This window comes from Aspergillus alliaceus, assembly GCF_009176365.1.
Source record: "Aspergillus alliaceus strain CBS 536.65 unplaced genomic scaffold BDW43scaffold_39, whole genome shotgun sequence".
NCBI lineage: Eukaryota > Fungi > Ascomycota > Eurotiomycetes > Eurotiales > Aspergillaceae > Aspergillus > Aspergillus alliaceus.
In genome coordinates, this window is record NW_022474722.1 from 101,334 (window position 1) to 114,777 (window position 13,444).

General features: G+C 45.7%; 4 protein-coding genes across 4 annotated transcripts; 2 read left to right on the plus strand and 2 right to left on the minus strand.

The window, feature by feature from the left end:
• The first annotated feature begins 22 nt into the window (after positions 1-22).
• BDW43DRAFT_284039 (metal-dependent hydrolase family protein) lies at positions 23-1,592 on the plus strand. Its single transcript, XM_032042806.1, has one exon. It carries the CDS (start codon positions 209-211, stop codon positions 1,466-1,468), a length of 1,260 nt encoding a protein of 419 aa, XP_031897632.1. The 5' UTR covers positions 23-208; the 3' UTR covers positions 1,469-1,592.
• A 3,739-nt stretch (positions 1,593-5,331) lies between these two features.
• On the minus strand, positions 5,332-5,811 carry BDW43DRAFT_313607 (uncharacterized protein; the record flags this gene model as incomplete). The annotated part of the gene is made up of 1 exon (XM_032047645.1): positions 5,332-5,811. The coding sequence occupies one exon, from the start codon at positions 5,809-5,811 to the stop codon at positions 5,332-5,334; it is 480 nt and encodes a 159-aa protein (XP_031897633.1).
• Positions 5,812-7,323: 1,512 nt separating this feature from the next.
• BDW43DRAFT_284040 (uncharacterized protein) lies at positions 7,324-8,303 on the plus strand. Its single transcript, XM_032042807.1, has 4 exons — positions 7,324-7,467; positions 7,519-8,013; positions 8,071-8,123; positions 8,188-8,303. Exons 1-4 carry the CDS (start codon positions 7,360-7,362, stop codon positions 8,219-8,221), a joined length of 690 nt encoding a protein of 229 aa, XP_031897634.1. The 5' UTR covers positions 7,324-7,359; the 3' UTR covers positions 8,222-8,303.
• Positions 8,304-11,506: 3,203 nt separating this feature from the next.
• BDW43DRAFT_313609 (O-methyltransferase-domain-containing protein) lies at positions 11,507-12,906 on the minus strand (the record flags this gene model as incomplete). Its single annotated transcript, XM_032047646.1, has 3 exons — positions 11,507-12,037; positions 12,099-12,614; positions 12,670-12,906. The coding sequence occupies 3 exons, from the start codon at positions 12,904-12,906 to the stop codon at positions 11,507-11,509; spliced, it is 1,284 nt and encodes a 427-aa protein (XP_031897635.1).
• Between the last annotated feature and the right edge of the window lie 538 nt (positions 12,907-13,444).

A 13,444-nucleotide genomic window follows, 5' to 3' on the forward strand; every position in this document is an offset into this window, starting at 1 on the left:
CCAAGTCCCACCTTCGACCCGACCATAGCGTGCATGCAGTACGGAATAAACAATGCTCATTTCCCTTCATATGCCACTGTCATAATGATGTGGAGCATGGTGGAAAATATTTAACGAATCCTTCGGGCCCGACCACAATAAAAGCCGAGATGCTCAGACGATTATCTGCTAATACAGCTGGCTCCTATGGTCATCTTCCTCAGCCATAATGCACCGAGTTCTCACAGACGACAGACTCTATCGGATCGATGCCGATCTCCTCATTCCTGGGATGGGAGATCCCATACCCCATGGAGCCGTTATATGGCAATCCAAAACCATCCGATATGCAGGGCCCCAATCGGCAGTACCCGCAGAGTTCGAAGGGGCCACAACCACCCGCGTTCCGGTCGTGATGCCAGGAATGTGGGATTGTCACATCCACTTCCTGGGTGCCACAGCGGCGACGATGAATGCGATCGTCGACACTCCACAGGCCCTGGCGGGGGCTCGGAGCGTACCGGATCTGCAAGCCACCGTCATGGCCGGATTCACCTCTGTGCGCGAGGTCGGTGGCTATGGCTGCGACCTCGCAAAAGTGGTAGCAGAGGGAAGGATCCTAGGGCCGACGATTTACTCCAGCCACTCAGCCATCAGCATGACGGCGGGGCACGGGGATGTGCACGGCGTGCATCGCGACTCGTTGCTCGACCTGTGCGCCCACGGCTTGCCATTGACGATCGCAGACGGCGTGCCGGAGTGCTTGCTCGCCGTGCGGAAGCAATTGCGCCGTGGTGCAAAGGTTATCAAAGTCTGCGCTAGTGGCGGCGTTGTCAGTGCCATTGATGACCCGCAGCATCAGGAATTCTCCTTTGAGGAGCTCAAGGCGATTGTCGACGAAGCGGCGCGGGCGCGGCGGGTTGTCGCGGCCCACTGTCATGGCAAGGCGGGCATCATGAATGCGCTGCGGGCCGGATGTCGCACAATTGAACACGGTAGTTTCTTGGATGACGAGGCTGTTGAGTTGATGAGGGAGAAGGGGGCGATCCTGGTAGCCACCCGTAGTGTGATTGAAAATGGTCTCGCAATGAAAGATCTCTTCACCCCCACATCATACCAGAAGCTACTGGAGGTGGCTGATGCACATAAGAAGGCATATCAGCTAGCTGTCTCGCGAGGTGTGACGATCGCCCTGGGAACAGATCAGTTTATCAGCTCGGATAATCCGATATGGGGTTATGGCCGGAATGGGCATGAGGTGAAATACGCCGTGGAGGCCGGGTTATCACCCCTTGCCGCGATTGAGGCTGCCACGGCGAACGGACCTTTGACTCTGGGTTACCAGGCGCCTCAAAGTGGGCAGTTAAAAGAGGGCTTTGATGCTGACATTATTGCGGTAGAGGAGAATCCACTCGAAAACATTGCGGTCCTGTCGAATGCCAGGAATATCACACACGTCTGGCGCGATGGCAAGATAATCAAATCATAGAAGGACTACCGTCGGGTCTACTCACTGTCATGAATATCCTAACTTCTGAGCACGATATGCTTACTTTACTCTGCATAAATATTCACAACGATATTACCAATATTTCGTCATTAAGCACTGTATTTACTGCAACATATTAACACGTAAATTCCGAATTCAACTGAAACTAGAGAAAAACAGGTAAGCCAGCTATCTCTCTCCCTCTTCTTTTTTTCTTTTTCTTTTATATTTCTTTACCTTCTTGGATATGGAAATTTTTGGACTTAACTTGTGCAATAGTATGAGGGATAAAAACACAATGCCGGTCGGTTTTGCTAGGGCTAGTGTGATAACCCCGGATATATATCATTGTTGCTGGATTTTGCCCCTAAGCGGAGATTCTAGATTTTAAACGCCTCAAAATTTTATGCAACGATAAGATATATACAGGCTCGAATAACGCCGTAGATCGGCTATTGCCTAAACACAAATGGCCGTGAAGGTCATGCCACGAGCGACTCTGGCGCCGACGGAGTCGAAGCGGGATGAGGGCATAGCGGGAGCTGTTCGGGTCTTCCAAGGTCTAGGGGCCGCATGGGCGGGGGTCGTGGGCTGTGGACCTGTTACTGGGCCTTGAGAGGGCTGGTGCACATTGATCACACGGCCAGCTACCCAGCTACTGAATGCATGGGTTAGAACGTCGGATGTTAGCTAGAGGGGTAGGGTCGATTGCGTACCCTGGGCAACCGTTATCCTTACTGCCAGGAACAGGCCAGTTGGGCCTTACTTTTAGGTTTCACGGTAATTTATGCCATATGCAATCAACCTGTCCAAACTTCGTATAATACCCAGCTAGGATAGCTTGAAGAGATCGATGGGCATAAAACTGTCGAGGAGTTTTTTTGGGAGTATAAACTTCTAAAGGCACATTATGTCTAAGTCGATAGACTACGGAGGTAAGTGCAGAAGGCTTTGCCAACACTATAGCTGCGTACCGCTATTTCCACCGAGATATGGGAGACTTAAACTGCTTTTAAAGTAGGGAAAGCCCTCAAGAAAGACAGTTACAACTTACAGGACAAGACGGAAATCTTTGAATAACGACCCCTAGAACGTTCAAATATGAAAAGCGATCATAATAGTACCTACCCAGTGGAAAGGAAACCCGCTTAGCATCGCTACTGACGGCGGGAACCTGCAGCCACTGGCCCGTGTTGGAATACTTCCCCATCCATACAGGTAATACTTTCTAGAACGATATTTACGTGTAAAAATATACACAGCTACCGCATAAGCATACTATTAGAGGTTTGTGCCGATCTGGAATGTAGACTGTGAGACATCACTTGCGCTACTCCGACCCTCCTGGCGGAAAGGCTAGCAATTATCGAGACCAGGCTGACCGCTACATGTTGTATAACACCTGTATTCCGGCTAACCAGGGCTTATTCTCACTAAACCGGTAATCCAGGCTATCTATCTTTTCTTCATACTACTGAGAGAATGTATCTGAGATTGATACCAAAGTCTTAATCAAAAGACGTATTCTCTTTCTGTGTCAGATGTAACCAATCGCAGGTGGAAATTTAGTACGAACATACTGGATGCTATAGTTATCTGTTTCTTCGCAAAAGTCATCCCGTATTTAACTATATTTTCCTCCAGAAATCTCTCGCCATGGCTTTCGCCCTTGACCTGGATCAGGTAGTTGAGAAACAAAGGGTGAAATTTTATTAATGAGAGAGCACTACCACATTGCCTTGTTGGCCGAATTGAGATAACAGTAGCGGAACAGGTGGGAGTGAGTGAGTCTGGTATCCTCGTATTAAATTGCCAGCTTTGGTCTGACTCCATGACTTGGCAATGCCACGCTACACCTGATAACTATTGTCTTATTAAGTTCTGACGGCTGAGTAGGTAAACAAAACCCCTAGCCATGATGTGCGCTCCTCGCCACAGTGACCACAACTGGTCTATATATTCCTCACCCTCAAAGAAACAAGCACATACGACCACAGGGTGTGGAGAACAGGGCTTCCCGTCCGCTCAGCCGTACTTAAGCCACCTATTGAACGCGGACGACTTAGAAATGAGCCCTTTGGAAGTTGCTGCTTTATGGGTGAGCGCCGCCAAGTTGCAGGGTGAGTGTGGGTGATTTGGGTGATGTTGTCCAGAGCACGGGTGAGGGAGTGGGTGAGCGAGTGGGTGAGCTAGACAACCCGGTCGGATTTTTGTGAAGTTAAATAGGGGCACTCAACCTGTTTATCCATTACTTTTTTACTCCTTCGCGTTACACGTTCTCAAGAAACAGCTTCAAGTGCGATCCTATACAAAAATTAACCATGTCACGTGATGGAGACTCGGTGCTATTCGAGGAAAGGCGGAGAAAGATTGATAAGCTCCATAAGCTTGGTGAATTACATGGTTTTACCAGAGAGTATCAGCATGATACAAAAAAGAAAGAGAATGAGATATGCCATAAAAAGAGAGCCCTGGCTACTGATAAAAGATATAACAGAGCTGTTGAAAATTGGAAAATGTACATGATCAAAATATGCTATTATTTTATTTAAGAGATATTCCTAATTCAAGTCTAGATGAATAATGACCCAAAATAAACCTGAAGATAGATATTTCTTAAAGCTAGAGCCTGATTCTCCCAGTCAGATCTTGAAACTCTTTTCTGAGAGTTTTATCTGTCTATATTAAGAGGATATGCCTTCTTAACACAGTGTAGACTATAATTTATCCTGCTTTATTGCCGAATGGGAGAGGAAAATCGGTAGAGCTATTCCTAAGAGTATCAAAAGTAATGTCTATAATATGCGCTATAAATATTTTATTCTCTTTCTGATATATAAGTGCTTACTTATCTACTTATCAAGTATATCTATAATGTATTGACACTGAAGTATAGACTTGAAACAAAGCACAGAGAAAAATTCTATGTTATAGTAATAGATCTTAATCTACTTCTTAAACACTTATTTCAGGACAATGATCATGATTATATACATGAATGGGCTCGCTTTCAAGATACTTTCACTCTCTCACTGTTTTCAGCTTCCGGAGCTAGAGCCGGGACTATTGTTGAGTCAAGTTCATATAGGAATACTAATAAATGTCTTTTCTACAAGATATATTAATCTGCTGATTATACAAGTCATGTACAAGAAGTTAATTACTCTTATAAAAAGTATATTACATTGAACATTCAATATAAGGACAACAAGATCAAGCAATAGATTACTATAGATCCAGAATTTGTTAAGGATCACCGGTATAGCGATGAAACAGTTATGTAAGTCCCTACTTTAAGGTATCACTCCTGCTTAAGCTGATAGCCCTAGCCTAAAGAACTGGATTACAGAACAGAAGATCCTTGGCAGGAACTTTATCTTTTATATTATGGTTACAGGCATAGCCGATCAGGCTTTTAAAGGCATCCATAGTGTTGATGACTTGCTATCAAAGACCCCACCTAAAAGAAGGGAATCTTGGACTCTAGAATAGGAGAATTATACACAACAACTACCAGTTCTTCATATAGTTACCCCAAGTAGGCCACATCCTACTCATGCCCTGACATTTTCCTTAATCTGGAATGATTTGAGTTCTCTTGCCTAGCGAGAACATTTTCGAGACCCGCTGAGAATTCACAGGATAAAAGGCCGGGTAGTAACTATAATTAATGGCATATTCTCTCCCTATACACAACATTATATTATACTACAAGTTACTGGATTGAGCAGAAAATAGTCTATATTATGTGACAGCTATAGAGTAAATGACAAGTTAGACCAGTTATATCAGAAAGGCAGAAAAGATATTGTCCCATCAAGAATAGGAATTTTAAGCCTGCAACGGTCAAGACTCCTTCTCGATTAGTCCTTGATTGTTTTTTCGCGATAATAACTTATCAGTTTCTTCCCAGTATCCTCCATATTCAGCTCTGTAGAGGAGTACCGGTAATCGATGAACTCATACTGCCAAAGTTCAATAGGTTTCTTTGCCAGATGGCGCTTTATCTGACATTTCACATTGTATTGGGTTACGCTATCGGTAGGTATTTCGTTTGATATGTAAAAGTCCAATTCGAGACGTTGTTTGTGTAGCTCGTTTACCAAAGGTCGACTCTCCCGTAGATGTTTGGTTAGGATCGGCAAGAGAATAGTGGCGTCGCCATTGGCTGACGCTTCATGGCTTGAGACAATATGGCTCGGTATGCGTTCAGGGGGCACATATCCGTGGTCGGTCTCTTCTCTGACGGCTCGAGCGGTATCGTAGCCCTGTGGTAAACACATTCCAGGAGATGATTGTAAAATAGCCGCTCCGATCCATCCAAAGAACGTTACGCAGGTCATAGTGTCAAACAAAAAATGTATATGCCTGTGCTGAGGGATAAGCAGTAACAGAGATAAAATAAGTAAGCTAGGAGGGTAATGATCAAAGTAGAACTGCCCAGCCAAACATGCGGTGTGTAGTCGAGGGCGCTTGGGCCTTATAATTAGTTCACTGCTACTGCTAGATATGCCTGACAAACCCAGATTGTAGACTTAGAGATCTAGATCAAAGTTGTCAACTTTAGTGTAAACAAAGGAGCGACTTCTTAATGGATTGATTTGATGTATTATTTTAGCCTTTTATTTATCTGCCAATTGTTGAAAGTCATCGAGCCCAGAACACACCATCGACGATCATCTATAGAAAAGACAGAGCCGAAAAAGTCCGAGCGTCGCAGCGACTCTCTTCTGGAGATGACTAGATCCCATAGCCAATAATAGTCACATCAGGTCACAATGCACCAGGACAGCCAATTACATTAATTTGAAACGCACCCCACAGAGTAACGAGAAAGAACCTTGCCACTAGATATTCCCTGGCAGCATATGTCAATGTCTTTCCAAACGTCACTCATTGAACAATAGTCCCCATCCCAACAGCGCGTAATTACTATATCAATAGACAGGCCTGAGTCTCAGCAAAGCTCACAACGAAAGCAGGGTCAGCACAGAACACGCCCGTGCTTTCCCCCAATGTACACTTTTTGTAAAAGCTTTTCTCCCACCTGTGGGGGTCATCTCGACTGCACTGACGGAACTGAACAACAGCAGTAGTATACTGACACATGATGTAACGACATAAGGGGTTATAGGTTTTGGTAATTTTTGAAAATGAGAAGGAAGTAGACCAGTAGATCATACTGGGCGAGATTCTAGTGTTTTTATATTTGCCGAGCCCGCCTTTCTGCGTGCATCTTTATCAGCTAAACGAGCCATGAGATGACTGCTCGCTGGCCAGGAAGTTCACCAAGATAGGCATATTTAGGGTATATGGAGGGTTTAGGAACAGGATAGAAGTGAGCAGTGCAATGTTGAAATTACCTTGGCCACAGGCTCTCTACATGGGGTATACCAACAATTGGTGCTGCCTGCGATCATGATTTCTGTACAACAAAATAAGGGAGATTGCCCAATGGAAAAGCGCCATAGCAACTATGGCGATGATTGGACATTTAGCTATACACATCTCATGCCCCCCGCTCCTTACGTTTTGGTCGCCTCACCCGGCCTTCAAGACGCTTTGATGTACCCTTGTCCGAGCTGGCTGGCCTGCCCATATTCTACGTGGATCTACGTAATGTTGGTTGTACACACTGGGTGGGGCAGCTATTCCCTTTTCTCTATAGCCTTTCTAATAGCTGCCCCACCCAGACATATCTATGGCTGTAACCATCCCATGCAGGCCCACTGTAACGGCCGGGTACTTTTGCTTTGCATGGCTCCTTTCCAGAATAGGTATAGTGTAGGCGCACCTTGAGTTCCACATCTCTTTCCGCATCTCTCTTATATAATTATTGTATCTCATGACCCTTGTGTTAATCAAGGTGTGGTCCAATTTTCGCAAGCATCATGGAAATCAATTTGTCAGCGATAGAATATATTGAGCAGATTAGGAGCTCCGAGTCCTCGCGTATCTTCCGTACCTGTTGGCGCGGTAAAGACTGTATTATGAAAGTGGTATGCGACCGGGAAATCATCCTAAACATCTAATATCTAACATGTCCCTAGTACCACAGTGCTGAAACATCTTACGCTGACCCCAGAGACCGCGAAGTCGATGTCTTTAGGTGCGAAAGCCAAGCCTATATTCGTCTGAAAGCCCGTGGGGTATGTGACAAGGGATATGTCCCCGATCTCTACGGCCTGATAGAGAACATCGACGCTGTTGAATGGTCGCCATACTTGAAGGAATTTCTCAACGACCGGTTACCTCCCAAAGCCATTTTACTCGAATATGTGCCAAACCTTCATCGGATTGACCTATCTACCTTCTCAATGGCAAGGACTCAGAAAATCCGTAAGATTCTCGAGGAGATACATAAAGCTGGGGTCTATCATGGAGATCCGTTTCCGCGGAATATGATGGTTCAAGAGGATTCAGATAGGGTTCTCTGGATTGATTTCGATCGTGCCCAAACCTTCTCGTGTGACTCAATTACAACACGCCAGCGGCAATGGCTGAAAGAGGAAGATGAATTGGTGGACTACTTTGTTGAGGCATTAGTACGGATGAATGAAGATCTTATGCCTATTACTCGAGACTAACTGACGTGTGCCTAGGCGAAAGACTACAATGACGGCAAGATCCATCGTACATGGGAATGTTATTATGAGTATTTACAATTCAACCCTGCCTGCGCTCCAAGGTTGTAGCTTAGAAAGCTAAATTGATATTAGGGGCCTGAATCCATTCCTCCAAAATGATTTGTGATATCTGAACAGAAGGGTGATAAATAATCAATGTGCAGATCATGGACAGTAGAACATAGAATGGATAAAATGATTCCGCTATAGATACCGTCTAAGAATTTTACTTTCCTAGCTAGTAATACAAAAACAGCAGGAATATAATCTTTTTACGAGAATAATCCGAGCCTAACGTGTTGTTATTAGCCGGAGAGAAGAAGACAGCGGAGAGGGGGAGTAGAATATGTGCTATTTGTCATGCATTCAAGAGCCATACAGCTCATAAAACAGTTGAATTTCTTTAACTCTATGAGACCTATGAGATCCTTCCCTTTTGCTTCCGGCCTCATACAACTTATTTCTGCCAACCACTTGATGGAAAGCCCTTTCTCACATATAAAACACATTTTCGCAGTGCGAATAACCTCATCGCGCAGTGGTATGGAGTTCCAGGAGATAAAGCTAATTTTCTGCGTGATATTGTTGCCGTACAGAAGAAGACCTTCAATCCACGTCTTATTCATAACTCCTTTAAAGAACACGGTACCTTCCCTACAGATGGATCTTTAATTATTGAAGCGATTCAAAATGCTTTACCACCGCTACCAGAGATCTCTGTACCTGATCTTCGTGTGTATGGCGAGAATACACCTCCTCCGAACCCTTTATCTTCCAGTGTTAAAAATACACCTCCAAAAAGTGCTCAGCAAGTTAAAAAGAATTAGAAGAAGCTATTTAAACTTCTAAATAGCAATATACCAATTAATCCTCGCATTGAGCGCTATCTTGAGCGCTTATTTCATCAGCGAAAACTTCAATGCGAGCAGCTTACTATTATGAATTCAACTCTTGAGTAAATTGAGACCGCACAGGCATCCCGAAGGCATAAAAAGTCTAAGCAAGAGGTTCAACATCTCGGGGATAGTGGTATACTACGTGTAAAGGATGCGAATCGGTCTATTGCGGACAGGAAGGCCAAAGATAATGAAAAAAATAAGAAAGCGGCGAATAAGGCGTATTTAAAGGCTTACGGTCACCCCCCGCCAGCACCCTATACAGAAAATGTCAGAGCCTATGGGAGCCTAAGGCAGCAACCACGTGACCTGACCACAACACCAAGGAATCTCTGTAAAGTAGATTTAGACCTTAAGACAATCAATCCCATTACACGTGAGCTACACCGGCTCCATCAGGAAATAAATCTGCAGCCTCAGATACAGGATTGGCAGAGGAATCAGGCAATAAACTCTATTTTATTGATTCTACAGGCATTTAGTGGTGATAATGCGAATTGCTTCATTTTCTTCCTGTACGCTGAAAATTCCTTTACGCTGCCGACCACCCACCGCCTTAAGCCGGTGGGTGATCGGAACCGCCACTAATATCATACCCATGCCCACCATAGCGCATGGTGGCTCTACCGCCCCATAAATATGATCACGTGCACTTTTGTGAAGGGATCCACGCCGCCTATTTACTAAGCCAGATTTAGGCTGCATGCAGCCTAAGGACGCGCACAGCTTGAGGAATAATAATGAAGGCCAGATTTGTGCGTAAATGTTATTGTAGCTATGCAGGGAGGGTAGAAATGCCATCGTCTTAGTGGGGCGTGAAGCAGCTACATGTCAGCTAGCCATTGTAATCGGATAAATATTCTTCCATATGAGCTCGGAACGACACTCCGCCCCAAATCTCTCCTCAAGAACTAGCGGAAATAGCCGTCCTACGAGCTCGCCGACCAATAACTCATCCTTGGGAGCCCATTTACAGTGGCCAGCAAAACCAGTTTCACTGGCAAACATACTCTACTTGTTTTAGCAAAGGGAGGACTAAGTACCTTATAGATATCCTCATGAATATTGGTGAACCCAGCTTTCTCCATTCTCTCCTTCCACGTCCTTATGGCACCAAAAGGCTTGCTGAACTTGCGGGCACTCTCGTGCATACATTTGATTCGGTTACGATTGAGGTTCCCATTCAAGGACCCTACACTGGCATACCACCTGCAACCGGACAACTCTGGGCTCTATGAGTTCATTCCCTCCTACGCTCTTCTATAATATCCGCACATTCTGGCTTAGGTGCCTCAAGGCTATTCTCACGTCTGAATATCCACTCACGGGCCTCTAATGGGGTCCGCTTCGCAGCTTTTAGCTGAGGTGGTTGCATTGTCTAAATTTGGATCCCAGAGTTCTTTTGAGAGCGTTTTTATGTGACTGTCTGCTATTGTTGCCCTCTAGGTTTCGTGTTTAGCAGTGCTGTGATATCTGCATATGTAGTTTCCGATTTGTTAGGTCTTGTAGTTTTAGATGCGGCTCTGCTGTGTGGTCTGTGTGTGGAAAACTGCCGATTTGGGGGTTCTCGGTGACCCTGGGAGCCCTGAGATAGACTTGTTTGGGACGCTTTTTGCGCTGCTAGGGGTAGTAGACCCGCCGGGGAAGCTGCCTGAGTAGCCTGAGTTTGTTGAATCTGCTGCCCCTTCTCCTCTAGGACTTTAATAATACGTGTCTCGTACTGTTGTTTGCGGGCACGTTGCTGAGCTATCTAAGCCTCTATTACCTGCTTGATACAGACGTTTGGAGGAAGTGGATCTGAATGGACAAGTACGCAGCATGTCTTCCAGAACCTCGCCGTAATATGGATTTAGCTCTACTCTCTCTATGAAGTTATAGCGACGTCGCTGTATTTTCGAAGTCGATTTTTTTGCCGCGCTTTGGGGTTATTGACACCACAAAGGTGAGCTGACCTCGTTTAGAAGCTCGAGTGACCCATTGTTGGAACATGCCCCTCGCGGGTAGGTCAAATGACCTATGTACACCCCGTTTCCAGGTCTCCTGAAAGAGTTGAAATGATGGCCCACTCGCCTTTGCAAGTAAGCGAGCCACCTGAGCTTCTAAATATATTCCTCTAACCGGCCGTATGCTACAGATCCGGTTACAACCAATCAGCAGACGAGTAAATGGGACGAGGGGCTTGGTGAATCACATACTAGGGTATAAGGATATTCTAGTATATTACTGGCTCTGCCAATCCACGCAAGGGAACAGTGCCCTGGATCTTGTGGTGCTGGGGCATTGTCCCCAAACTGCCCACTAGAGTATTTTCAGAGTGATGGTGCTTCAGGCTGTTGGCTGGGGCCACATCAGAGCAGGTGACAGGTTAGGCCATAGAAAGGAACGAGGGTGCTCGAACCAAGGGTGCATCCATATCTTGTCCATTCTGTGTTTTTTCCCTAAAGTATCTATCCACGATAATTATCTATTATTCTCCTATTTCGTATGCTAAGCAAGTATCATGCAAATTCTGTGTCTTAATTCATGCGAGTCCCATTTCCGTTGTCAATTTTCTGACAACCCTCGTACCTCCAGGTCATGATGCTTAAAGCACTTCCAGGAGGGCAAGAGCAACCTTCAAACCGCAGCTGAGGTTCAACGGCCGCAACTAGGGACTGGAATTGATGCAAAGAACGCTCCTTGCCTGCAAGCAGAGCATACATTGCAATATCGAGAGTCCGGATGTATTTCTCCATGTACAAAGGTACTGTCCCTTGGTCAGGGGCCACCATATCCATAATAATCAACCACGCTCCCTTTCGCAGGCCGGCAACCGCTGCAGCCAGGATACGCTTTGCGTCCTCGTCGGACCAATCATGAAGTATGAAACGGTAAAGGTAAGCATCGGCGACTACTTTCTGGGGCTGGAAGAAATCGTGCTCCATGAAGAACACCTTGTTTGTTGCGGAGGCTTGACTTATTGCCTTCTCGGTGTCCTGGACAATGCATCTAAGGTGCGTATAACGAGATGAGATAGCAAGGGAGGTATGTCCGATCGAGCCGCCGACCTAATCCGACCTCTCTTCAGAGACAAGATACACCATGCTATGCATATGAAGGAATACTCACGTCAACAAGAGAGCTGATGCTTTCCCAGTCAAATCCATTAACAATATGCTCAACTGATTCCACTGAGGAGGAGCAGCTGGAAGCCATGAGTTCATGAAATTGCCTGTCCAAAGTGGGTGATCGAGCGTTTATTTCCCACAGTGTGGGGCGAACGTCGCCTTTCTGGTATGCCAGACTTACTGCACAAGCCCTGGGGTCATCACCTTTGGGGCTGAGCCGCAAAGACTCATAGATCTCGGGGGAGGACTTGGAATAAACCTCCATGGTCCAGGCAGCCCCTCCGGATGCTTGCTGGTTTTTGACAAATATAGATGACATAGCATTGTGCTTCACATTGCCCTGGTCGTCCACGGCCAGAAATCCGCAAACCCTGGCGAGGCCGATCAATCTTTTCAATACATCAACAGATACGTCTGACATGGATGCCAACTCATGGTATGACTTGGATTCTCCAAGTGGGATCATGGACGGGATCCCGAGCTTTACCAGTGCCCTGATTGTTCCGATCTCGACTCCCTAGTTTTGACTCAGCTTTGAATCATTCTAACTTTATATCGGCGGCAAAGTTTACCGTGCTTGCATAGGTTTGCAGATATCCCAGTGGTCCTCTTGCGAGGCGGACTATCTGTTCCGCGGCAGCGATGACATCGGCTTTCGCACTAGATCCCTCCGCGCTAAGAAGTGGAAGTTCAATAGGGGCATGCTCGTCTTCAAACACATAATTATCAAGATTGAATTTCCTTAGCTCACGTGCAAGAATACCCGCTTTTTGAGAAAGGAGCGTAGAGAGGGACTGAATTGTCGACATGCTGGACCCTGTAGGGGGGTAAAAGCAATTTGGTGGAAAGTGAAGACGTCTTACGAACGAAAAAGAGATACCTTGAGTCTTATACCCACGGTTCTAGTGCATCCCTCTTTCATGATTTGATATTCGTTAGAAAGATACAATATAGAGAAAGAGATGAGAGCAAATTTGTGTTAAAGGGTGGCTCAGCATGTTCTCCTTGCTTCCAGGTCAGGACAGACATGTATGTACACCACCTAGGCAAGCATATGCTTCCCTTACATCTAAATTGAGAATGCTGCATACCTCTCCGCTGATATTGGCATGGCTCGGGTTGAACACCCTGGCTCTTCACGGCCTTGTGGCTGTACGAAGAATGTGCATATATATCCCTTCAAAGTAAGGCTTACCTCTCAGGTTGAACTGCACCCCCTTTATGTCCTATAGAAGGACTTCCATGTGAGGGATCCATTTGGGAATATCGTGGACCTGATATTTAGGGGCACATAAAGTATGAGACACATAACTGGATAAGCAAGGAAAAGCTAGTATCTTCACCGCC

Coding starts and splice junctions, on each gene's coding strand:
- BDW43DRAFT_284039 (XM_032042806.1), top strand. CDS start 209: ATGCACCGAGTTCTCACAGACGACAGACTCTATCGGATCGATGCCGAT.
- BDW43DRAFT_284040 (XM_032042807.1), top strand. CDS start 7,360: ATGGAAATCAATTTGTCAGCGATAGAATATATTGAGCAGATTAGGAGC. Junction 7,468..7,518: donor AAGACTGTATTATGAAAGTG/GTATGCGACCGG, acceptor ACATGTCCCTAG/TACCACAGTGCTGAAACATC. Junction 8,124..8,187: donor ACATGGGAATGTTATTATGA/GTATTTACAATT, acceptor AATTGATATTAG/GGGCCTGAATCCATTCCTCC.